This window comes from Chiloscyllium plagiosum, unplaced genomic scaffold, assembly GCF_037043375.1.
Source record: "Chiloscyllium plagiosum isolate Xiang-an unplaced genomic scaffold, Cpla_swu_hap1 HiC_scaffold_35, whole genome shotgun sequence".
Classification (NCBI taxonomy): Eukaryota; Metazoa; Chordata; class Chondrichthyes; order Orectolobiformes; family Hemiscylliidae; genus Chiloscyllium; species Chiloscyllium plagiosum.
Genome location: NW_028270173.1, coordinates 24,132,144 through 24,159,543, shown reverse-complemented (window position 1 = coordinate 24,159,543; position 27,400 = coordinate 24,132,144). Strand labels below are relative to the sequence as shown.

At 45.3% G+C, this 27,400-nt stretch overlaps 2 protein-coding genes across 18 annotated transcripts in view; one reads left to right on the top strand and one right to left on the bottom strand.

Moving 5' to 3' along the window:
- Positions 1-27,400, bottom strand: part of LOC122541389 (ras/Rap GTPase-activating protein SynGAP-like) — a 1,066,559-nt gene that overhangs the window by 23,184 nt on the left and 1,015,975 nt on the right. The gene's annotated exons all lie outside the window — the stretch shown is intronic.
- LOC122541392 (zinc finger and BTB domain-containing protein 43-like) lies at positions 6,644-26,206 on the top strand. Of its 2 annotated transcripts, none has more exons than XM_087979361.1 (3): positions 6,644-6,838; positions 15,992-16,118; positions 17,750-26,206. In XM_087979361.1, coding segments are annotated over exons 2-3 (1,458 nt in total). In that variant the 5' UTR covers positions 6,644-6,838; positions 15,992-16,116; the 3' UTR covers positions 19,206-26,206. The 2 variants fall into 2 exon arrangements, with proteins under 2 accessions (XP_087835487.1, XP_087835486.1); XM_087979360.1 differs by having other exon boundaries at positions 6,644-7,013.

The window sequence follows — 27,400 nt, the reverse complement described above, 5'->3', positions numbered from 1 at the left end:
TACCACTGCATTCCGTAACCTCCCAGTTTAAATAATATTGCATCTTTCTTTCTTTCTTTTTACCAACCTCACATTTTCCCCCATTATATTCCAGCTGCCAAATCTTTACAGAATCTTCTTCCTTCCTACATATAGTCAAACAACCCCTCCGCTTCTTAATCTACTCGTCTAGACATTTTCTTCCTTTTTCATTGTTCTCTCAACATCTCTGACTGTGTCAACCCTGAACTTTGACTTCGGCGACCAACTGCACACACTAATTGGGACTGCAAGATTCATTGATAATGCTCACTTTCTTTCTGACTTCCACTTGGAATGATCTGATTGCTTCTGACAGAGTCTCTCCCCGGTGTGAATTGAGCTGATTTGATTTAACTTATTTATTGTCATGTATATCTTGTTACAAAATACAGTGAGTAGTGTTGTATAGAGTCGCCACTCTCTGGCGCCATCTTAAAACACAGAAAAATAAGCCAAAACATAGAATATAAAGGCAGAAAAATGAAGAAATAAAGAGAGTGTCTAACTTTAAAGTCCTTCTTGTTATGTGCTCCATCATGGGCCATGGAACTGGAGGCCAGGCACAAGTCCCCTTCACTGCGCTGCTGCCGGAACAAAGGTCACCACTTTCGGCGCCATCACCATGATGAGTCCTCACTGGACGTCCCCAATGCAGATGCCACTGACGCTGCAGGGAACTGAATCGGCCCAAATCCAAAACTGCTTCCAGTCTGCCTCACTGATGAAGCTGCTGTTAATGCCTCCAGGTCTCATTCTGGGCCTAAACTCACCTCTAAAACCAACTCCATTAATCAGCGCTGGACGCAGATGCTGCCAGGAACCCAAACTCATGTCTGACACCACTGCCACGAGTCTGTGCTGCTGGGCCCACTTGGGTCTGCACTGCTGAGCCCACTTGAGTCCACTCTGCTGGGCTTCCTCATGAATGCGCTACTGGGCCTACTCAAGTCCGTGCTGCTGGGCCTACTTGAGTCCATGCTGCTGGGCCTACTTGGGTGCACGCTGCTGGGCCTACTCGAGTCCATGCTGTTGGGCTTACTCGGGTCCGCGTTGCTGGGCCTACTCAAGTTTATGCTGCTGGACCTACTCAAGTCTGTACTGCTTGGTCCCCTCACTGCTGCTGCCAATACTGTTACTGTGACTGTGAGGTCTTCACCAAGAGGTAGGTAAAACAAAATAGAAGAGAAAAATATGAGAGAGAGAGAGAGAGAGAGAGAGAGAGAGAGAGAGAGAGAGAGAGAGAGAGAGAGAGAGAGAAAAAGGAAACATAAGAAAAACAGATAGGGCGGACAAGCCCTTGGCTCAGAAGTCCTACTCCAATGCCAATTGTTCTGATCCCAGCTGAATACTAGACAAGTCATATCTCAGAGTGACACCTGGTGTGAAAGATCATTCACTAAAAGCTACAAGAGAACTGTGAGAAAGCTATCTCTTTCCACCTTTGTAGTGTGGACTGTTGATGCACAGAAGTTATTCCTTATTGCCAATAGTTAGCATAATATTTTTGGAAATCTGTCTGCCTTATTTGTGAACAATATTATTTTTGTGGTTAGTTATTGAGGAGTACATATGTTTTTATTTTGAGGATATAAACTGGAGGATGGAAATTGTGTCACAGAAAATAAGCAAGTTTTAGTTTTACAATTTGAAGCAAAAGTGTGGTGATCATTCATTAGTTACAAAAGAATGTGTAACTTTGAGAAGCTGGATTTGATACTTTTGCCTGATAAGCTGGCACCTGAGTTTTCTCTCTCTCTCTCACAAACACACACATATGTATTATATTGCACTGTGAAAATCAGCAACAAAACACTGAAAGAAAAATATTTCACTCAAGCAAAACATCAAACTGACCAGCCACTGAATTAAGGATTGCTGCAATCGAAAGCAACCATGATCTAATCACTAAAAACCACCAGGAAACTGTGAGTAAGTTACCTCACTCCACCCTTGTGGTGTAGACAATTCATGCCCAAAATTTGTTCCTTATTGCCAATATTTGCTATAATATTTTTGCAAACCTTTCTGTCTGGCCTGAGGAGGAAATTCTGTAGTTTCCAGCTGCCCCTTGTTGACCCTGGGATTTTGCCTTCCTTTTATGTTCTCACATTCTGTTTTTCTTAGATTTGTGGAAATGATGGAAAAAGATTTGAATTTATGGAGCTCATAATTGTCAGCCAAAGCTATTCTAACATAAGCACAAGAAACGTTGCTGTTTCCTTTTACCAATTTCCAATTATTAGTATCCCATTTCCAATTAAACCTTGTTTGTGTTACGTATCATGTTCTGTGCCCTACTTTTATGTTCTGACTGCGGATGTAAGAGTCTAATACTGCTCCAGGTAAAAACAATGACTGCAGATGTTGGAAACCAGAGTCTAGATTAGAGTGGTGCTGGAAAAGCACAGCAGTTCAGGCAGCATCCGAGCAGTAAAATCGATGTTTCGGGCAAAAGCCCTTCATCAGGAGTACAGGCAGAGAGCCCAAAGGGTGGAGAGATAAATGAGAGGAGGGTGGGGGTGGGGAGAAAGTAGCATAAAGTACAATAGGTGAGTGGGGGAGGGGATGAAGGTGATAGGTCAGGGGGGGTGGAGTGGATAGGTGGAAAAGAAGATAGGCAGGTAGGACAAGTCATGGGGACAGTGTTGAGCTGGAAGTTTGGAACTGGGGTGCTTTTCCAGCACCATTCTAAGCTTGACTCTAATACTGCTCCAGTCCCACGACTCCAGGGGTCACAACAGACAGTAAAAATACCTTTCTCAATTATCAAGATGACCAATCAAATACCTTATCTACATCAGATTTTAAACAACACAATATGTCAACCAAGTTTCTTAATTAACATAATTATGGGTTTATTATCAAAACAAAAGTTATTCCATATAGGTACAGTAACTAGTTAACATAACATTGGCAGTGCTTTCAATTACCTGTTTTAAAGAAATGACACTAGGCATTTCTTTACTATTTGAAATACATCCATCTTCCATAAACCTTCAAAACTTACATCTTCCAAGCAACATTAAATATAAAGCTCCTACTTCTTAAAGACTTATCTTAATACCCTGCAATTTCTGCTTTATGGGGATTGGGGATTGGCACCTTGCAAATATTTTTGGCAATTAGTACACAGGATGTTGGGTGCTTGTGGTGTCAAGTACTATAATCCTTTGGATGTTTAACACCGTGTGGCATATGCTTGGTGTTGATATTCCAGTTGTTTAATGTTCAAAGTGTTTAACACCCTAGATGTTATGCGTAGAATCCCCACAGCATGGTAACAGGCCATTCAGCCCAACAAGTCCACACCAACCCACCGAAGAGTATCCCACCCAGGCCCATCTCCCTACCCTATCCCTGTAATTCTCATGGCTAACGCAGCAAACTTACACATCCCTAATGCACACTATGGGTAACTTAGCATCCACCCAACCTGCACACCTTTGGGCCATGGGCAGGAAATCCATGCAGATACCTGGAGAATGTGGAAACTCCCCACAGTCACCTGAGGGAGGAATTAACTACGTTCCCTGGCACTGTGAGGCACCAGTTAACTATTGAGCCACTATGCTGCCTGAAGTTGGAATACTTCGAGGGTTTAATAATATATCCGCATGCTCTTTAATCCATGAGTTGTTTAACGCTGCTGCTGTTTATTACTCTGTTATATTCCTGCTATCTAATACCTCTGCCCTAATCCACCCACCAAGCCCCGCCCACGTGCCCCAAGACCTTGTCCTGCGCGATTATCCCGCCCCTTACCCGCCTCTTCGTCATAATCAACCCCGCCTGTTGCCATATAGACCCGCCCATTGTCCCACAGAGGTCATCCCTTACACCACAGACTCCGCCCGTTGACATTTACAGCGTGGCAATTGTCACATAGACAATGGCAATGGCCATTGTCACGTAAGCCCCCCCCCGCCCCGCCCCTTCCCTTCCCTTACCACACAGACACCGCCCCTTGCCATGTAGACCCCTTCCCTTATCCGGCACCCAGACATCACGCTCACGACCGGATAACCTCCAGCAGGAATCCCCACCCCTTCGCAGACACAACCCTGACCTCGAGGCCCCAATCCCACACAAAGACATTGTCCTTGCCCAAAGCTCCATCCCTTCAAGGCTCCACAGCCCTACACAGGCTCCACCCCCTTTACAGTCTTCAGCTCTTCACTAGCTCCACCTCCCTGCACGTGCTCCACCTCTTTACTGGCTCCACCTCCCTGCGCGTGCTCCACCCCTTTACTGGCTCCACCTCCCTGCACGTGCTCCACCCCTTTACTGGCTCCACCTCCCTGCACGTGCTCCAACCCTTTACTGGCTCCACCTCCCTGCACGTGCTCCACCCCTTTACTGGCTCCACCTCCCTGCACGTGCTCCACCCCTTCACTGGCTCCACCTCCCTGCACGTGCTCCACCCCTTTACTGGTTCCACCTCCCTGCACGTGCTCCAACCCTTTACTGGCTCCACCTCCCTGCACGTGCTCCACCCCCCTTCACGTGCTCCATCCCTTTGCTGGCTCCACCACCCTGCACGTGCTCCACCCCTTTGCTGGCTCCACCTCCCTGCACGTGCTCCACCCCTTTACTGGCTCCACCTCCCTGCACGTGCTCCACCCCTTTACTGGCTCCACCACCCTGCACGTGCTCCATCCCTTTGCTGACTCCACCACCCTGCACGTGCTCCATCCCTTTGCTGACTCCACCTCCCTGCACGTGCTCCACCCCTTTACTGGTTCCACCTCCCTGCACGTGCTCCAACCCTTTACTGGCTCCACCTCCCTGCACGTGCTCCACCCCTCTGCACGTGCTCCACCCCTTTACTGGCTCCACCACCCTTCACGTGCTCCATCCCTTTGCTGGCTCCACCACCCTGCACGTGCTCCAACCCTTTGCTGGCTCCACCTCCCTGCACGTGCTCCACCCCTTTACTGGCTCCACCTCCCTGCACGTGCTCCACTCCATTGCTGGCTCCACCTCCCTGCACGTGCTCCACCCCATTGCTGGCTCCACCTCCCTGCACGTGCTCCACCCCTTTACTGGCTCCACCACCCTGCATGAGCTCCACCCCTTTGCTGGTTCCCACCTCCATGCACGTGCTCCACCCCTTTACTGGCTCCACCTCCCTGCACGTGCTCCACCCCTTTACTGGCTCCATCTCCCTGCACGTGCTCCACCCCTTTACTGGCTCCACCTACCTGTACGTGCTCCACCTACCTGTACGTGCTCCACCCCTTTACGGGTTCCACCACCCTGCACGTGCTCCACCCCTTTGCTGGCTCCACCTCCCTGCACGTGCTCCACCCCCTTTACTGGCTCCACCACCCTGCACGTGCTCCACCCCTTTGCTGGCTCCACCTCCCTGCGCGTGCTCCACCCCTTTACTGGCTCCACCTCCCTGCACGTGCTCCACCCCTTTGCTGGCTCCACCTCCCTGCACGTTCTCCAGCCCTTTACTGGCTCCACCTCCCTGCACGTGCTCCACCCCTTTACTGGCTCCACTCCCTGCACGTGCTCCAGCCCTTTACTGGCTCCACCTCCCTGCACGTTCTCCAGCCCTTTACTGGCTCCACCTCCCTGCACGTGCTCCACCCATTTACTGGCTCCACCTCCCCTGCAGGCTCCACCTCCCTCCACAGCTCAATTCCCCCAACCATTGGCTCGATCCCACCCTACCTCACCGGTCGGTTTCTAACTCCGCCCTCTGACAGTTACTCGGTTTCCCTCTCCGACGGTTACTAGCTCCTCCCACTGCTCTTTTTTAGCTCCTCCCTGTCGGTTTCTAGCTCCTCCCCTTGTCAGTTTCTAACTCCTCCCTTTGTTGGTTTCTAGTTCCTCCCTATGACCGTTTCTAGCTCCTCCCTCTGTTTCTAGATCCTCCCTGTGTCGGTTTCTAGCTCCTCCCTGTATCAGTTTCTAGATCCTCCCTGTGTCGGTTTCTAGATCCTCCCCGAGTCGGTTTCTAGTTCCTCCCTGTGTCAGTTTCGAGCTCCTTCCTGTGTCGGTTTCTAGCTCCTCCCTGTGTCAGTTTCTAGCTCCTCCCTCTGTTTCGAGCTCCTCCCTGTGTCAGTTTTTAGCTCCTCCCTCTGTTTCTACTCCCTGTGTCGGTTTGTCGCTCCTCCCCGTGTCGGTTTCTAGCTCCTCCCCGTGTCAGTTTCTAGCTCCTCCCCGTGTCGGTTTCTAGCTCCTCCCTCTGTTTCGAGCTCCTCCCTGTGTCGGTTTCTAGCTCCCCCCCTTTGTTTCGAGCTCCTCCCTGTGTCGGTTTCTAGCTCCTCCCCGTGTCAGTTTCTCGCTCCTCCCCTTGTCGGTTTCTAGCTCCTCCCCGTGTCGGTTTCTAGCTCCTCCCTGTGTCAGTTTCTCGCTCTTCCCCGTGTCGGTTTCTAGCTCCTCCCTGTGTCAGTTTCTCGCTCCTCCCCGTGTCGGTTTCTAGCTCCTCCCCGTGTCGGTTTCTAGCTCCTCCCTGTGTCAGTTTCTCGCTCCTCCCCGTGTCGGTTTCTAGCTCCTCCCCGTGTCGGTTTCTAGCTCCTCCCCGTGTCGGTTTCTAGCTCCTCCCTGTGTCAGTTTCTCGCTCCTCCCCGTGTCGGTTTCTAGCTCCTCCTCGTGTCAGGTTCTAGCTCCTCCCCGTGTCAGTTTCTCGCTCCTCCCCGTGTCGGTTTCTAGCTCCTCCCCGTGTCGGTTTCTAGCTCCTCCCCGTGTCGGTTTCAAGTCCCGCTCCGGTGCTCGGGCCGTCCGTGCCGGTGGGAGCCGGATTTGGATCTGGATGCCGATCCCTATCCGGATCCGGATCCGGATCCCGAGGTCGTGCCCGCTGCCGGTGAGTACCCAGCGTCGGGGCCTCGGTGAGAGCACAGGCCTGAGGCCTGAGGCCGGAGCCCGGAGCCCGGAGCCGCTGGGCCTGGCCGCCGGCCCCTGAGAGCCCCGTGCCCCGGGCTGAGGGGACACTCTGACCCAAGATGGAGCCGCAGAGGCTTCTCCTGCAACAGTGAGAGGTTTGTTCAGTAACATCCCCCTGAAAACACCGTGAGAGAGACAGAGAGAGACAGAGAGAGAGAGAGTCCCGGCCAGGCACTGAGAGTGTTTACAGATCACTGTGTGTCAGATATATCCATCCAACACTGGGTCTGATCGTAAATATATATATATCTGTATCTGTGTTAGTGTGTGTGTGAATGTACATCTGTCAGTGTGTGTGATTTATATATACATCTATATCTATCACTGTGTGTGATTATATCTATATATATCTATCAGTCAGTGTATCTGATTATATATCTGTCTATCACTGTTTATAAGTATATATATATTACTATCAATGTGTGATTATAAATATCTCTATCAGTGTGTGTGTGATTTTATATATATCTCAATGTGTGATTATAAATATATACATATATCTGTGTGTGTGTGATTATATATATCTCTGTGTGTGATTTTATATATATATCAATGCGTATGATTATGTATATCTCTATCAGTGTGTGTGATTAGATACATATATCTATCAGTGTGTGTGATTTTATATATATCAGTGTGTGTGAGATATGTCAGTGTGTGAGGTGTGTGATTATAAATATGTATATATCTATCAGTGTGTGCGCTTATAAATATCTATCAGTGTGTGTGATTATAAATATGTATATCTCTATCAGTGTGTGTGATTATAAATATGTATATCTCTATCAGTGTGTGCGCTTATAAATATCTATCAGTGTGTGTGATTATAAATATGTGTATCTCTATCAGTGTGATTTTATATATATATATATATCTCTGTCAGTGTGTGTGATTTTATATATATATATTATATATAAAATCAGTGTGTGTGTGATTATAAATATGTATATCTCTATCAGTGTGTGATTTTATATATATATATATCTCTGTCAGTGTGTGATTTTATATATATATTATATATAAAATCAGTGTGTGTGTGATTATAAATATGTATATCTCTATCAGTGTGTGATTTTATATATATATATATCTCTGTCAGTGTGTGTGATTTTATATATAAATATAATATATAAAATCAGTGTGTGTGTGATTATAAATATATATATCTCTATCAGTGTATGATTTTATATATATATATTATATATAAAATCAGTGTGTGTGTGATTATAAATATGTATATCTCTATCAGTGTGTGCGATTATAAATACCTGTCAGTATGTGTGATTATATACATATATATCTCTATCAGTGTGTGTGCTTATATATATCTGTGATATTATAAATATTTCTGTCATTGTATGTGTTTATAAATATCTATCAGTGCGTGTTATTTTGATATATATATAGTGTGTATTATTATAAATATATGTATCTGTGTGTGTGTGATTTTAGTTATGTCTATCAGTGTATGTGATTATATGTATCTATCAGTGTGTGATATAAAATCACACACACGGATAGAAATATATATCTATTAGTGTGTGTGATTTTTATATATCTATCAGATTGTGATTTTATATATATATCTATCAGTGTGAGTTTATGTATCAGTGTGATTATAAATATCTGTCAGTGTGTGTGTGATAATCTATATCTATCAGTGTGTGATTATAAATACATATATCTCTATCAGTGCCTGATTATAAATATATCTATCAATGCATGTGATTATAAATATCTAACTATCAGTGTGTGTGATTATAAATATCGATCAGTATGTGTGATTATAAACTATATATCTCCATCAGTGTGTGAGTTTATAAATATATATCTCTATCACTATGTGTGATTATAAATATATATATATATTTCATTATGTGTGATTATAAATATATCAGATGTGTGATTATACATCTATATATCAGTATGTGTGAGATTATATGTCAGTGTATGATTATATCTAAGTGTGTGATTATATATTTATCAGTGTGTGATTATAAATATATCAATGTATGATTATATATTTCAGTATGTGTGATTATAAATATATCTGTCAGCGTGTGTGATTATACATAGATGTATGTATCAGTGTGTGTGATTATAAATATATTTGTGTATGATTATATATGTCAGTGTGTGTGATTATATGTATAATATATATGTGTGCGTGTGATTTTATATATATCTGAGTGTGTGATTTTATTTATATATATATGTGTGTATGTGTGATTTTATATGTATCTATCAGCGTACGTGATTTGATATATATCAATGTGTGTGATTATATATATCAGTGTGTGATTTAATATATGTGATTTTTTTATAAATATGTGTTTTATGTATGTATATCAGAGTGTGATGTTATATGTGAGTGTATGTATATATCTGTGTGTGCGCGCAACAATACTGGAGATTTATTACATTATAATGTATCAGTGTGTGTGTGTGTGTGTATACTTGTGTCTTAATAACATTTATATCTGTACGTGCGTTTGCATCTATACTTGTATCTTAATAACATCTATATTCGTGTGTGTGTGTCTACACCTATACCTGTATTGTAATAACATCTAGAAAGGAACAGATTGATTAAGGATAGTCAACATGGTTTTGTGAAAGGCAGGTTGTGCCTCACAAACCTTATTGAATTCTTTGAGAAGGTGATCAAAGTGGTGGATGAGAGTAAAGCAGTTGATGTGTTGTATATGGATTTCAGTAAGGCATTCAATAAGGTTCCCCGCAGTAGGCTATTGCACAAAATATGGAGGCATGGGAATGAGGATGATTTAGCGGTTTGGATCAGAAATTGGTCAGCTGAAAGAAGACAGAGGTGGATGGTTGATGGGAATCGTTCATCCAGAGTTCAGTTACTAGTGGTGCACTGAAATTATCTGTTTTGGGGCCACTGCTGTTTGTCATTTTTATAAATGACCTAGATGAGGGTGTAGAAGGATCAGTTAGTAAATTTGCAGATTATACTCGGTAGGATTGTGGACAATATGAAAGGATGTTGCAGGTGACAGAGGGACATAGTTAAGCTGCAGAGCTGGGCTGAAAGGTGACAAATGGAGTTTAATGCGGAAAAGTGTGAGGTGATTCACTTTGGAAGGAATAACAGGAATCCAGAATACTGGATTAATGATAAAATTCTTGGTAGTGTAGATGAACAGAGAGGATCTAGGTATCTATGTCTATAGATCCCTGAAAGTTGCCACCCAGGTTGATAGGGTTGTTAAGAAGGCAAATGGTGTATTAGCTTTTATTGATAGAGGGATTGAGTTTTGGAGCCACGAGGTCATGTTGTAGCTGTACAAAACTCTGGTGCGGCCGCACATGGAGTATTGCATATAGTTCTGGTCACTGCAATATAAGAAGGCTGTGAAAGCATTGGAAAGGGTTCAGAGGAGATTTATTAGGATGTTGCCTGGTATGAAGGGAAGGTCTTACGAGGAAAGGTTGAGGGACTTGAGGCTATTTTCGTTAGAGAAGTGTGAGAGGTGACTTAATTGAGACATATAAGATAATCAGAGGGTTAGATAGGGTGGACAGTGAGAGCCTTTTTCCTCAGATGGTGATGGCTACAATGAGGGGACATAGCTTTAAATTGAGGGGTGAGAGATATAAGACAGGTAACAGAGGTAGTTTCTTTACTCATAGTAGTAGGGGCATGGAATGCTCTGCCTGCAACAGTAGTAGAGTCACCAACTGTAAAGGCATTTAAATGGATAAACATATAGATGAAAATGGAATAGTGTAGGTTGGATGGGCTTCAAATTGGTTTCACACGTCGGCACAACATCGAGGGCCGAAGGGCTTGTACTATGCTGGAATGTTCTGTGTTTTGTGTGTGTGTGTGTGTATACGCGCGCGCACATCTATACCTCTATCTTAATAACATTGAAATCAGTGTTTGTGTATTTGCATCTACACCTGTGTCTTAATAACATATATTTATATTTGTATGTGTATGTGCACCTATACCTGTATTTTAATAACATTTATATCTACATCTGGTGTATATAAGTGTGCGTGTGATTTTACATATATCGAACTGTGTATGATTTTATATATTTCGGTGTGTATATCTATACTTGTTTCACATCATATATCAGTGAGTGCATATATATCTGCTTGTGTGTGTAGATGGAGTCATAGAGATGTACAGCATGTAAACAGATCCTTCCTACTCATGTCCATCCAGCAGCTCATTCTATAAACTCACCACCCTCTGCATTAAAAACTTGCCCATTTAGGTCCCTTTTATATCTTTCCCCTTTCACCTTAAACCTATGCCCTCTAGTTTCAGAGTCCCCTAGCTTGGGGAAAAAATCTCGACTTTTCACCCTATCCATGCCCCTCATGATTTTACAAACTTCTGTGAGGTCACACCTCAGCCTCCAATGCTCCAGCAAAAATAGCCCCAGCCTATTTAGTCTTTCTGTATTGTTCAAACCCTTCAATCCTGGCATTACCCTTGTAAATCTTTTCAAGTTTCACAACATCTTTCCTATAGCAGGGAGGCCTGAATTGAATGTAGTGTTCCAAAAGTGACCTAACCAATGTCCTGTAGATCCGCAAAATGACCAGTGAAGACAAGTATACCTAATGCTTTCTTCACCACCCTGTAAAATTGTGACTCCACTTTCAAGGAACCATGAACCCACATTCCAAGTTCTCTTTGTTTGGCAACATTCTTCAGGGCCTAAGTGTATATGCCCTGCCCTGATTTGCCTTTCCAAAATGCAGCACCTCACCTTTATCTAAATTAAACTCCATCTGCCACTCCTCAGCCCATTGGCTCATCCGATCAAAGTCCTGTTGTTCTCTGAGGTAACCTTCTTCACTGTTCACTACACCTCCAATTTTTGGTATCATCTGCAAACTTACTAACCATATCTCCTATATTCACATCCAAATGTTTGCATAAATGACAAAAAGCATTGGATCCTTGAGGCATGCCACCTGTCATAGGTCTCTTGTCCGAAAAGCAACTCTCCACCAATGCACTCTGCCTCCTATTTTTGAGCCAGTTAAATATCCAAATAGCTAGTCCTCCCTGTATTCCATGTGATGTAATCTTGTTAACCAGTCTACAATGTGGAGCCTTGTCACACGCCTTACTGAAGTCCAGACCGATGATGTCTATTGCTCTGCCTTCCATCAATCCTCTTTGTCACTTCTTCAAAAAACTCAGTCAGTAGTACAGTACAATAGTTGGGTCAGCAGTTTACAATTTGCTCATGGATTATTGACTGCTATGGTTTGTAGATTGACTTGCTGGCCATTGTTTGGAGATTGTGCAGCTAATGCGGTCAGTGTTGCAGCATTAGTTCTTGTTATCTTTGGCAATGTAATCTACTGGGTCCCATGTACGCACATAATGTGAGTTACAAGTTTAACATCAACCATGTGATATTATATGCAGTGGGTCCCTGGTTTATAAGTGTCCCACTTATGAATGCTCACACCTACAAATGTAATCCTGTACATGGTTGTAATTTAAAACCCAACATATAACCATTTCTTGTACTTACAGACAGCTGCTTTACATTGTGCTCTGACTCGAGTTCAAATGGACTCCAGAAAGGAATCCAGTCACTATCTGAGGGCTGCCTATGTTTACACGTAACCTGTGGGTTTTGTGTGTGTGTGTGTGTGTGTGTGTGTGTGAAATTAATAACTTGTAAGTATTTCTTTTACAATGATTACTTTTAAAACAGTTTTTGAGGCCTAGCTTTAATGGATTTTTTTGTGCACCACAATTGAAGTTTATTTTATCCCGGATTGCTCTGTGACTTAGCAAGGTAAATTATGGCTTGTTAGAGACTTAAGGGACTTGTTTTAAGTTAAAGGAAACACCCATTGCATAGAGAGGAAAACTTGGTTCAAATTTTACTTTGACAGCAAGTCCTGTGAAGCCCGAGGATGAAGATGGCTATATAGATCAGCCCTCCTGTGAAGGGAAGGCGATAGTGAAGTGAGAAGAGTTAATGTTAGTCCCACTCCAGAAGTGTTGGAATAATAAGTTTACTTAAAGCTGAGTACATTTAAGCTAAAGGGTATAATAGCTCTAGGATGAAGCACCCGAGGTACCAGTCTATAAGTTGAAGTCACTTAAACTTACAAAGGTGTTAGATACTAGGATTCTGGAGTGAATATTGTATGGGATGTGTTTTTGGATCTGCAGAAGGGGCTTGTTTTGAGTAGATTACAAAAGCTGTTTTCCTTTTAATTTTTAGGTGAGTGTTTTGGGGATTAATATGATTTTATGTTTACTATATGTTTAATATCTTTGAATTTGTATAAAAAGTAGTTGGTTTTGGTTTATTCTATTTTATCTTCAATACTTTTGTTAATAAACTTACATTTTACCGTTCAAGCAAAATCTGTAGCATTGCATGATTACGGCTCAGCAAGAGATCACTTTGTTAAAACCAAAAACAGATTAAAATATGATCTAGCAAGCCAGGTGTCAGTATGGGATTTGACTTGTTTGCTGAGAACATCAACTGGGATTATAACACCAGGATGAGCACATGTATATCATAGAACAGTACAGCACAGGAACAGGCCCTTTGGTCCGACCAGTGATGCCATTCTAGACTAATTGCATTTGCCTACACATTTTCTGTATCCCTCTCTGCTTGTTTATGCATCTAAATGCCTTAAATGTTGCTATCATATCTGCGGCGACTGGAACCGCATACAAGACTCCGAATGTGGTCAAACTAAAGTTACATAGAGCTGCAACATAACTTGATAACTTTTATAGTCAGTGCTCCAAACTATGAGGGTAAGCATGCTGGATGCCTTCTTTAACACCCTTATCCACTTGTGTGGCCACTTTGAGGAAGCTATGGACTTGCATTCCAAGATTCCCCTGTACATCTCTGGCTGCAGACTCCTGGCGATGGTGGTGCAGACTCCTGGCTGTGGCAGGCCTGGAGCCTGGACTCTTAGTGCCTGGAGTGGGGATTTGGTCTCCTGGGCATCAGCATTGTCGTTGCTGTATTTAGAGCGGGGTCTCCTTGAGGCCCAGAACACCTTGAAGATCTTACTGTATACTTTCCTCTTGCTCTTGACCTCACAAAATGCATCATCTCCGAGCTGTCCAGGTTAAACTCCATCTGTCATTTCTCTGCCTAAGTTTCCAACTGATCTATATCCTCTGGAGTCATTTGACAACCTTCCTCACTACCCACAGCTCCACCAATTGTTGCGTCATCTACAAACTTGCTAATCGTTCCACTTATATTTTCATCCAAATCATTTGCTTATATTACGAACAAAAGAGGTGCCAGCACTGATCCTTGCAGAATACCACTGGTCACAGACCTCCAGTCAGAAAAACACCCCTTCACAACTGCCCTTTGTCTTCTTTGACCAAGGCCATTGTAGGACTAAAGACACATTTTACACGTAGTTTTACGAGCAAGAGAGTAGCTTGGGAATGGATAGGTCCACTCTAGGACAAAGGAGGGAATTTATGTGTGGAGCCAGAGGAAGTGGGTGAGGTCCTTTAATGAGTACTTCCTATCAGTATTCACCAAGGATGATGGTAAGATTCAGGAGGGGTATGTTCAGATTCTTGAGCATGTCAATATTAAGGAGGTGGAGTTGGGTATCTTGAAAAACATGAAGGTAGCTAAGTCCCTAGAGCCTGAGGGATATATCACAGGATACTGAGGAAGGTAGGGGAGGAGATCTTTGTATCCTCTTTATCCAAAGGTAAGGTCTCAAGCCTGGAGAATAGTCAATGCTGTTGCTTTGTTTAAGAAGGACATCAGCATGTTATGGGCCAGTGAGCCTTATATCAATGGTAGGGAAATTATTGGAGAAGATTCTTAGAGATGGGATTTACTCACATTTGGAAGATAATAGATATATTAGGGCTTTGTGCAAAGAGGTCTTGTCTCAAATTTGCTTGAATTTTTTGATGAAGTGACGAAGATGATTTAAGGTAGGGTGGTGAATGTTGTCCCTATGGACTTTACTATATCAGTAGTATATGTGCTTCTGTCACTATCAGTGTACATCTGTATCTGCCTTTCTTTTCGTATGTGTATGCATATTTAACTGTGTGTGTGTGCGCATCTATTTCTGTCTCTCTCTTTGATATGCATGGACCAAAGAGTCCGTTCCTATTGCTGTGCTGTTCTGTGTTCCATGCATCTATGTACATATTATGTCTGTGTATGTATCTGTATGTGCACTTATCTCAGTGGCTGTGTATTTGTTGTGTATATGATATCAATGATTTGGAAATGAACATAGGAGGTATAGTTAGTAAATTTGCAGATACCAAAATTGGAGGTGTAGTGGACAACGAAGAAGGTTACCTCAGAGGACAATGGGATCATGATCAGATGGGCCAATGGGCTGAGTGGCAGATGGAGTTTAATTTAGATAAATGCGAGGTGCTGCATTTTGGAAAAGCAAATCAGAGCAGGACTTATACACTTAATGGTAAGGTTCTGAGGAGTGTTGCTGAACCAAGAGACTTTGGTGTGTAGGCTCATAGTTCTTTGAAAGATCCCTTGGTTCCGTCAGAGACCATGGATACTTGGGAATGAGTTACAGACTGGAATCTAATTGAGGGATTCAGATGGTCTGTCTAAGAAATAGTGGTTACCCAAGGATTTATTTCAAGCTGGAATCGAATGTGGAGTTCAGGTAGGTTATAGATAGTAGATTGGTACGCTGTAATTAAGTTCAGTGGTCATGAGTTTTAGCATATGAGTAGACACCATCCTTGACACAGCTCTTCCTTCACCTGTTATTTTCCATGTGGCTGTGTATTCCTTTTGATATTGTTTGCTATTGTAGATCTGGGTTTGTATCAGCAATGGCTTATTGCTGGGTTGACTGTTGGGTTACTTAGCTCTGATTCCCTCTCTGCAATCCTGATAATCTTGTTCTCTGTGGGTAACGTCAGCTGTTGAAAGGCCCCCTTTTTGGTAATTAGTTTCAGAACTGTCTAACTGTTCTTTTGCAGCTCCTGGCCAATGTTTACCCCTCTACCAGTATCGCGAATGGCGAATGTTCTGATCATTGATTTGTTGCTGTTTTGTAGATGTTCGCTGTACACGAAATGGCTGCTACGCCTCCTACTCTACAACAGTGACTCCACTTCGAAAGACACCCTGTTGGCTGTGAAGTGATTTGGAATGTTCCAAGTCTGTGATAGGCACTAAACAAATGCAAGTTATTTTTATTTTCCTTGTAGTTTGTCTTAGTGGGAATAGACTGTCTGCCAACTTGAAGCAGCCCTCACAATATTGTCCTTTTCGGGTTTCCAGACCAGCCAAGACTGGGAAGTGCTATTTCTGTACTGACTTAAATAAAGCCTCAAGTTCTGGATGCCTGTCACTAATGAACAACACCTCAACTCAGTTAGGTTTGAACAGAAACCACAGTCTCATTTTATAATATTGTATACTAACCCTATAAACTGAACCATTATTAAATTACCACAGCCTGACATTGTCACAGTACTAGCTGTGATAACAAGCTGTGTCTGCCTCTAGTTATCACTGAGGGTGATATTAGCTGATGAAATGTTTGATCTGCTTCTGAGATGATGTTGCTCCTCATTATCTGAGCAGAAGCATCAATCTGTTCATTTGAAATGGATTAGCACTTTAAGCTATAGGCCAGCCAGGAATTTCATAGAAACACATCAAGTATTTGTCTACTGACATTGCTAAAGGCTGTTACTTTAGTGAACAATTAGAATCTCTGTTTCCGAAAAACCAGAGAAATTTGAATGACGAGGGCAGGCTGCACAGACATGGCATTCTTTTGAGTTCAGTTGAATGGAGTCAGACCCGGCGGCTCAGTGGTTAGCACTGCTGCCTCACAGCGCCAGAGTCCCAGGTTTGATCCCAGCCTCGGGCGACTGCCTGCGTGGAGTTTGCACATTCTCCCCGCGTCTGCGTGGGCTTCCTCCGGGTGCTCCGGTTTCCTCAGGCCAAAGATGTGCAGGTCAGGGTAGATTGGCCAAGCTAAATTGCCCCTTCCTGTCTGGGATGTGCAGGCTAGGCGGATTAGCCATGGGAATTCCAGGGATAGGGTGTGGGGAGGTGGTTGGGTCTGGGTGAGATGCTCTTCGGCGGGTTAGTGGAGAGTTGATGAGCTGAATGGCACCGTTCTGTGATTGAAGGGTGATCTAATGGACGTGTTTAAAAAAAAACAGAAGTTTGCTTGGGTAGCACCAGAAAACAACAACATGTGCTCGGACTGTGTGGGGTGTTTAGCTGTGTATTGGTGTAATCAACAGGCCTCTCTGTCATGAAGTGAAGTTTGAGGGAATTTCGGGAGTGGGGTGGGGTGGGGTGGTAGGCAAGGAGAGCAGAGCAAACGAGCATCAACCTTAAATGTCAAAAACCCAGCCACCCAGGGTGACTTCTGGATGTCGAGAGCTGAGGAAATCTAGAACTTCCCACCCAGGGAGAATTGTGGTCTTCAGGGATGGTGGAGGGGGAGCGGTGGGGGTGGGGGTGGGGGGGATGTTTGTTGGAAGGGTGAGTTGAAGCTTTCAGGAGTGAGCCATCGGCTTTTGATTGGAGTGGAGCGAAGGTGGGGAAGATGAGTGGAGTTAGGGGTGTGCTGTGACCTACCTCTACTGGAAAAGAAGTGGATGTTCGCTAAATCTAAACCGTAACTTGTGCAAAAGGTTGACAAGAGCAGGTGGGGCCCGCGCTGGCTGTTGGGGAATGCTGGGTGTTAAAATTGACAGATCTCCCCTGCTGCACAGTATGTTTTTGCTGATGCCTTTTATTCTCTTTTTTTCTGTCCTGTGTTTGCAAACCTGCTGTCCCACTTCAACCAGGAGTGAAGCGGCCATGGAAACCGGGAGCAATGTGCTGTATGTGGACTTCCCTAACTTCGGCAACCGCCTCCTGGAGAGTCTCAACCAGCAGCGGGTGGAGGGCAAGTTCTGTGACATCTCCATCCAGGTGCAGGGCAAGGTGTTCAAGGCTCACCGTGCGGTGCTAGCCGCCTCCTCACCCTACTTCCATGACCAGGTGTTGTTCCGCAACGCCAGCCGCATCGTGCTGCCGGGTGTGATGGACGCGCGGGCCTTCGAGGGCATCCTGGCGTCGTGCTACGCTGGGCGCCTGGCCGTGCCCCCGGCTGACATTGTCAGCTACCTGACGGTGGGCAGCTTCCTGCAGATGTGGCACGTGGTGGACCGGTGCACCGAGCTGCTGAGGGAGTGCCAGCCCCCGGCACCGCCTGCCCCCGTGCCCGCCCCCAGCGGCCAGCGGCTCTGCCGCCTCACCGACAACCAGTCCCCGAGCAGCAGCAGCAACAACTACTGCAGGCCCGAGGGTGAGGAGGTGACCCCGGCCAAGGAGGAAGGCGAGGACGAGGAGGAAGAGGAGGAGGAGGAAGAGGACATGGTGGATGACGACAACGATGAGGAGGAGGAGGAGGAGGTAGAGGAGGAGGAGGACGGTGACCAAGAGGCAGCCAAGGCCAAGGAGTTGGAGCAGAGGGTCACCAGTAACCAGGGCACTGGGGAGGTGGCAGCAGGGGGAGCGCCGGACAGCCCGTGGGCCCGGCCGGCCTACCTGCAGCCTAGCATCGTGCCGCACAAACGCTGGGTGCACGTCAAGAAGGAGAAGCCGGACGAGGGGGACCTGGTGCTGACCTGCGAGGAGGACGAGCAGCACTTTGTGAAGGTGCCAGGCCGCCGGCGCGGTGAACCGCCGCCACTGCAGCCGCAGCTCAGCATCAGCGACGTGTGCACCCTGGCCGGGGCCTCGGCCGAGCTCCTGGCCGCCGACGAGCCCGCCTTCGACGAGCAGATCGACTACTGCGGCTCCTCCGAGGACTTTCCCTATGAGCCGCTGGACGAGGGCGTGCCGCGGGCCTACCCGGGCCAGGTCCCCGGCGGGCAGCTCTCCTCCGCCTCTTCCTCCTCCTACCACCCCGGGGGGGGGGAGGCCCACCACGGCGCGGTGCAGGCCGCCGCCGGCAGCCCGGGCCCCGGAGCCAAGCTCTTCGCCTGCCACTGTGGCAAGAGCTTCACCCACAAGAGCCAGCGGGACCGGCACATCAACATGCACCTCAACCTGCGGCCCTTCGGCTGCACCATCTGCAACAAGAAATTCAAGATGAAGCACCACCTGGTGGAGCACATGAAGATCCACACCGGCCTCAAGCCCTTCGAGTGCCACGTCTGCAGCAAGAAGTTCATGTGGCGCGACAGCTTCCTGCGGCACAAGGCGGCCTGCGAGAAGCTGCAGCGGGCCACCACTGCCAACCCAGACATCAACTGAGGGGGTGGGGGGGGTGGGGAGTGCGGGGAAAGGGAGGCAGCGGGCAGCCCCCCCACCTACCTCCTTCCTCTTCCCCAGGCCACGTGTTGAGCTTTTGACCCTCAGCCCACTCCCCTTCCCATGTGTTTTTTTTTTGTTTAAAACCATCAGGTGAGTGAGTCTCTCCAGGACAGCCGGCTGCAGCCCACCATGCTTCTCGTGCAGCACTTTGCTGGCCAGTGTTCCCCCTCCTTATGGCTTCTGTGGCTGCGGTGTTGAGAGTGTCCCTGGCTCTGAACCCCAGAAGGCCCCGTGGCTTCAGGCCTCACACCTGCTGTCGAGGTTGATGAGAAAATGCCTGTGAAGAACTGACCGGGACCTCCACGTTAGAACCAACTAGGCGAAAGTGAGGACTGCAGATGCTGGAGCTTAGAGTGGTGCTGGAAAGGCACAGAATCCGAGGAGCAGGATTCCTGATGAAGGGCCTCCTGCCAGAAGCGTCAATTTTCCTGCTCCTCGGATGCCGCCCGACCTGCTTTTCCAGCACCGCTCTAATCTCTACTCCACGTTAGAACGTCCAGCTGTCCCCATTCGCGACCTGGCATCTCCGAGTGTGAAATCGAGTTTCAGGTTGGTCATTTGGAACGGGCGTGGGCAGGCAGATTGGTCAGAGGTGCTGGTCAGCCCCCAGGTAGGTCCTCCAGGACCAACCAGATCAAGTGGCCGGTTTGGTTCAATGCGGAGACATGGACAGGTAATGCTGCAAGGACAGTCTGGTGCTGTACGCTGTGTGAATTGTGTTGAGAGAGCCATTGGAATGTTGAGCCAAACCTAGGATAGCGGTGAGATAGAATAAATGGCACGTCGAAGGCAGGCGTATAGTGGATCATGTGGCCAGTGCTCCATTGGGTCTTGGCGCCAAATTGTGAGGAAGGTCATAAAACCTTTTAGGCCAGCACGGAGTAGAGCAAACAATGCTGACGGGCCAGCTAATTCCAGATTTATGTAGACTGCTGGGGCTTTTAAGAGACAGACTGAGGGGTGCACCTTCAGCTGCCAAGCCGTGACATTCCCTCCTTCCTGCTTTAAGATGTTCCTTAAAGCCAGCTTCTTTAGCTAAGGTTTTAGCATAGCTCTCCCTGACACGTGACTCCGTGCCCAATTCTGTCTGTTTACACTCTTTGGAAGCATCTCAGAGACTTTACTCTGATAAAGGCACGAAGGAAGCACATTTTGTTGCAATATTTGGAAAGTGAGTTTCCAACAGCATGGTGCCAGATTTAGGGAGTCCTGTCCTCTGGTCATTTGAGGTGATTTACTTTGAATTGCATTTTTGATAAAATAATAGAACCAAAAAGAAAGAGTCTTGGGGTTAACTAAGAGCGAGATAGATACTGTGATGTGAGGGGAGGGGTTCTATGTAAACCTTCTGAGATGCCTTAGGTCAAAGGTCAAGTTCTTTGATCTCTGTCTTTCCCTTGACGGAGTAGATTGCCGTGAACTATTCTGGCCACAGAAAACAAGTTCAGTTGGGTGCAACCAGCAGCCAACTTTGCAGTGCTGATAAACTGCACTGAGTTGTCAGGTAACATACTGTCATAAGCTCAGCTCGTACCCTCGAGTAACTGGCTCAGTCGGTTGAAATGTAAACATTTGCTGTCCTGCAATATATCTCTGCCTGTGCAGTTCAAATGTGGCTTCCTTTGGTTGATCAGCCTGGAGTTGAGTGGCACGGCCCAGGACAGCAATACGGAGTTGCAGCTCGACGAGAAAAAGGAAGAGAGATTTTCAGAGGGTCCCCATTGCCAACTGCTTTTGAGTGACTTCCCCTGAGACGGGGTGGGAGGGTCTGAATTGGGATTTGGCTGTTTGCTCTATTTGCCCAGGGGTTCAAAAAGAATGTTGTTGTTGAAGAGAGAGATTGGGAGGAAGGGAAAAAAAATAATTTATTGATAGGGGACACAGATTGAAGAGGTAAAGGCAACAGAGAAGTTTATGAGAGAGGGCACACAGACTATTGAGTTAACCAGGAGAAGATCTTGGAGTCATAGAGTATTGCAGCTTGGAAAGAGTCCCTTCGGCCCATTAAGTCTGTGCCAGTTGTCAAGCACCTTTCTACTCCAATCTCACTTCCCAGATCTTGGTCCATAGCCTTATATGTTATGGTGTTTCATCATTCATTGAAATATTACTTGACACATTGTAATTGCTGTTGAGCAGTAAGTCCCACTTTGGGTGAAAAACTTTCTTCTTAAATACCCTTTAAGCCACCTGTTCTTGCCTTAAATCTGTGCCCCCTGGTAATCCCTCTCAACCAAGGGGAAATATTTATTTCTATCGACCCTATCCTTGCCCCTCATAATTTGTAGACCTCAACCCAAAGGAAAACAATCTTGGCTTATCTAGTCTCTCTACATAGCCAAATTGCTGCAGTCCAGACCACATCCTGGGAATCTCCTCTGCATCTTCTCCAGAGCAATCATAACCTTTGTTTAATGTGGGAACCAGCACTGCACACAGTAGTCCAGCTGTGGCCTAACCATTGTCCTGTGCAGCTCCATCATAACCTTCCAACTCTTGCACTCTGTGCCTTGGCTAATAAAGGCAAATGTCCCATGTGCTGTCTTGACCATCTTGTCTACCTGTTATGTTGTCTTCAAAGATCTTTGGACATGTACACCAACGTCCCTCTGATTCTCTGCAGTACTGGGGTCCTACCATTCATCGTGTACTCCCTTGCTTGTGAGTTCTTCCAAAATGCATCGCTTCACACTTTTCAGAATTAAACTGTGTCTGCCATGAATCTGCCCAGCTGTCCAGCCTGTAATCTGAAGGTTAGCATTACAGGAGTGGTCTCTGAATGGGGAGGAATGGTTTTGGTCATTGTAATCTTCTTGCTCTTTTCCCTTCCTCATGTGGCCAAACCATGACATCATCAATAACCACAAAGGCTGCATTCACCACGTGTCCAAACTGCTAGCTCAACCCAGTAGTGTTCCATAAAAGGGGACCGAGTCTGCTTTTCAATGCATTCCCAAGATCATGGGCATCGCTGGCTGGGTCATTTATTACCCATTCTTAAATGCCCAGAGGACAGTTGAGGGAACCAAATTGCTGTGGGTCTGGAGTCACATGTAGGCCAGACCAGATAAAGATATCTCAAAAGGACATTAGTGATTCAGATGGGTTTTTTCAGTAATTGACTATGTTACATGGTGATCGTCAGACTCTTAATTCCAGGTTTCATATTCCAGCATCTGCCGCAGTGAGATTTGAACCTGAGTCCCCAGAACATCATGAAAGCCAGGGAACATCCCCTAGCTCCCACCATCCTCACTCATTGCTTGCAGTCACAAAAAGAGCAATAATTATGTCCCATCGGCGCAGCCACCAGTTTAAGCATGTTAAGTATGGTGGTTGATCTGTGCATTTCAGTGCCCTCTGAGTGAAAGCTGTGCTGAGTTTCAGGCAGGGGTAGCACTTTAGGAAGCTTTACCCAGGAGGCACTTAGAAGATGGAGTCTTCAGTTGACATGTTGCATGTATGCTGGTGTGACTTCAAGCCGTGAGCATGCTCGCTTCCTGTTTTCAGCTGTTAGCCCATGCACACTGAATTCTTCATGAGCTCATACAGCTGTGTCGATTGATGGGTGGATCAGCGTTTGCCTCTGGAAATGAAATGTGGCGAGGGTGCATTTAGTCCCACATTCTTACCAGTTCCTGGCCCCCACAGATTCCAGATCACTTTCTGAAGCTCCAATGACAACCTGCCCTTGTAAATTGGCTTCAACCCAGTAAAGCACTGTGGGTCGTTTCAGAAGACAGGTATCAGACATAACACTGCACTGAGCCACATGAGGCAATATTGGGACAGGTGACCTGCGTGTGATCTTCTGACTCTGTCACTTGTGGGAAAGCTGGTGCTTGGTGAGTTCAGGTATTTGGAGCGTTGCCTTGATTCCTCAATGTCACCTCTACACGTTTCTAACAACGTTTTGCTGTATTAAGTGCCTTCCCAAATGACCCTTCTCCATTTTGGTTGATCATAGTACAGGGACTCCCTTGAGTCAGCAGGGCCGTTTGATCTCTCCTGGAAGAGACCAGTTGGAAATCTACTGGGTCTGGCAGATTGCTCGAGTCACAGATCAGCCTGTTTTAGGACCAACTTAAAATTGCACCCAGAGTGTCATCCATCAGCCCAGTTTTATGTAGCACAAATAACTCTTGACTCCCCATGTTGACTGTTGACAGTTCAAGGTTGCAACATGATCAAATATTAAATTGTTTTGGAAAAGAAGAGTGGCATTTTTGAAATTAATAAAATGTAGCCTAGTTTAAAAGGCTCCAATCCTTTTTCATGACCACCCTAACCTGCACATCCTTTGGACTGTGGGAGGAAACTGGAGGAAACCCACGCAGATACGGGGAGAGTGTGCAAACTCGACACAGTTGCCTGAGGCTGCAATCGAACCCAGTCATTGAGCTCGGTTGGCTGAACAGCTGGTTTTGCAGCGCAGAATGACACAAATAGCATGGGTTCAATTCCTGCACCGGCTGAGATGGACTTTCCTTCTCAACCACTCCCCTCACCTGAGGCAAATGTTGTGTTGGCTTTTCATATTAATGGAAGGAAATCTTGCTGAAATTGTGATCAGCTTTGGTGAAATCACATCTGGATATCTGTTAAAATTTCATCTCCATATGTACAGAAGGATGCACTTTCTTTCAGAATGTTGTGGTAATGGTGGTTCACTAAGGTAATTCCTGAGCTAAAAGGATTGCCCTAATAAGGAGAGATTGGGTAGAGTAGGCCTATAATGTCGTGTAGAAGAATAAGAAGCAGTCTTACTGAAGCATATATGATTGAGGGGGCTGGACACAGTTGATACAGTTGGTGAGGGAATCAAGGCCCTAATGTCATGATAAGGAGTGGGTGATTCGGAATTGGAGTGAGGAGATAGTTCTTTACTCAGCAAATTGTGATTCTTTGAAATTCTACCCCCACAGCCCCAGAGATCTGTGGATTCTTAAGGTTGGAGTGACAAAGACTCTAATGGAGTCAAAGAAAGAGAGCATGGGCAAGGGATGAGGCAAGAAAGCAAAGTTGATTTTGTAGATCAGCTAGGATCTTACTAAATGTGTGGCACAAGTTCAAGAGGCCATCTGGCCTACCGCTGGGTTTTATGCAAACAAAAATTAATTTATTTTCTATCTGTACCTCTAGAAATGAATCCTGGTATTTTGGTTGTATTTTTAATTATTTTGCACGCTTGTGCCCCTAGATTCTGTTGTTCTTCTACCTCATTCAATTTCTTATTTAAAAGTAGGTGATTTTTTTCTGCATTTCCCTGCCAAATTGCACCTCCTCACATCTGTATTTGCCATTTGACTGCACAGTTTGCAAGTTACCTGTATATGCTTTCTTTTATATATAATGCCTGAGCTAGTTTAAATAGTAACTTATGTATTTATCAAGTTTCACACTGAAAGACCGAGAGCAATTGCATCAGATAAATTATTTGGGTTACTTTAGGTCTGTCAATGGGTATAGGAACGACATTGACTGGTGAGGTCCCATATTTGGTCTCTGGGTAATGCTGGAGCAGGGTTTGTGATCTATAATTAGCCACGCTGGTCTGAGGTCGACAAGCAGCAAGGTGGCTGAGATTTCAATTCAGTACTTGTGCAGAAACCCTCATTATGGTCGCAATTTTAACCCAGTCTGCCTGTGGGAAATGTGACAGGATCAGATGCAGCAGTGGTTTCACCTCCTTGCAATTTTACTCTTCGGTTCAGCCCAATCCTTTGTCATTCCTACATTAGCCCACAGCCTGCCAATCCATGAGCCAGGTTGAAATTAATCTGCATCTGATGAAGGTGTGATTGAGTTACAATATCCCAAAGTGGAATGGCCTTCCTGTAGTTCTACATGAACACTGACTCCTCGGGTTCACCTCTGGAAGTTAGTCATTGAGCACTTTGTTTCAATAACAGGCAGTTGGGGGATGTTTTCATGATAGAGAGAGAGAGAGAGAGAGAGAGAGAGATGGGGAGTACCCCAGTGATCCCAGAGAATAGTTTTCCATCCAAAAGACATGTTTCTTTCAGCAAAATAGACTTGCACAAAAAAAAAGATTAAGGAGATCAGATATTCTTTACTTTTTGCAGAAGAGTTGCTTGATTTCCAAAGAGAGCTACTGACATTTGGTACTTTGTTATGGTCAAACCATAGCCTTATGGGTGGCCAAAGTCCACCTGTGACTCTGCTGGTAATGACTCTTTGACTGCTTCCTGTGTTGGCAGTGACTGTACACAAATCTCCGTGTGATACCATTATCACAGTGTCAGTAGTGACAGTCCACTATCTACATCTGACACTGTCCTCACAGCTTTAGTAGTGACTGTATACTATCTCTGTGATACTGCTGTCACAGTGTCGGTCATGACTACACTACCTCCATGTGACATTGATGTCACAGTGTTTGGTAGTGACTGTCCACTGTTTCCATGTGACTCAAGTAATGTTTTTATTGCTTCCTTGATGTAGCCTATGAACCTGTGTTGGTATTGGCTGATTTTCCCCCTCCATGTAGCGTTATTCTGTTTCCTACAATTGCTCTCCGCTGTTTAACTTCAGGCGGTGTATGTGTGTACATGTACGTGCTTCAGTGTGTACATTGCATCTTCTATTTTGCCATGATGACTTGCGGTATTGTTGTGTTGTAACATTAAAAGTATTGTCTGATGTGAGTGGGGAGAGCCATGTTTTCCAGTCTTTAACACATGCTATGTATCTCAATGATCATTAAGTAGTGCCTAATTGGAAAACAAGAAAATGAGGTTGTAAGAAAACTAGAAATGAACCTTTTTAGCTAGAGGTATAATTGCCTGCTTGTAAATTAATTATTACCTTTGTTGTAATACCTTAGTATTCAAACTTGGATTTGTATAAATTTTTTAAAATAAATCTAATTATGGTCATTATTGCCTGTGATGAAAACATTAAAAAAAATTTGTTCCGAGCTGCAAGTTTTCAATTGTGTAATGTTGTTCTTTGTGGGTAAATGTTTGCAGCACCCCGTGTCAGGCCAGATGTGTATGTTTTGTTTTCTCATTCACTCAAGGGAAATGGATATTACTGGCTTTGCTAGTTTTGTTACCCATCCCTTGACAAGATGGTGGTGAGCTGCCTCCTTGAACTGCTGCAGTCCATTTGGTGTACGCTGTTAGGGTGGATGTTCCATGGAAGAAACTACAAGATATTTCCAAGTCTGGATGGTGAGAAATGTATTTCTACAATGTTTATTCTTCATTGTAACTCATCACTTCTGAATTTTTGAGTGGGTACTCTCTTGTCTTTTTCTTGAGGCCTTGTGCTACTCAGCCTAAACTCTCGCTATAGGCCTACTCGGACCCCTACTCCTTGGACACTTGAACCAGCCTCGGGCCTGGTAAATGCTCCTCTGGCCTTCCCTTCATCTCACACACCTGAGCTTTCACCTTCAGATGAACCCAGTGATTTCAGGCCTGATCAGCTTGTGCTCCAAGCCTTTGGGCCTTGCACTTAACCAAGAAGTTTCAAGCCTGTTGGGAACATGAACGCTCAACTTTCATCGCTGCCATTTCCGACCTGCCTGGCCAGGCAGAGCTACAAGCCAGTGCTTGAGTGGCTGTGGTTAGAAGCAAAGCCCAAGGTGAGAGGGAGTGCACTGGATGTCGAAGAGTGAAGCACAGAACGGGGTCTAGTTTCAGTCCGGGAAGATTGAGTCTGGTAGCTCAAGATCCAAGTTGCAGAGTGAAGAAGCTTACAACTTGGCAGCTACCTCCATCTGGTTACCACCGTAAATCAGATGTGCAGCAAGGCATTGGGATGAGAAGAAGTGACCCAGCAGTCTGCAGTTTTAACTGGAGCGAGGCAATTTTCTCATTGGAATAACATGCCTAAAGTTTTCTATCGCCCTTCATATTTCACACCTAGATCTTCATCACATTTCAGTTTGAACGAATTGTTAGTTTTCAAGTGTCACATTATGTGCATCATATTTTTAATTAACTGTAGTCCTGTAATTGGTTTCCGTATGAGTTTGCCTGCTGTTACAGAAGTTCAGGTTTTGTCCTTAGGCATGTCAATTCACTGGCACCCCAGTGGTATATGCTCTGTTCCATGATTTTCAGTGTTGTCTATAAGAAGCATTTGTCTGTCAGGAAAATCTTACA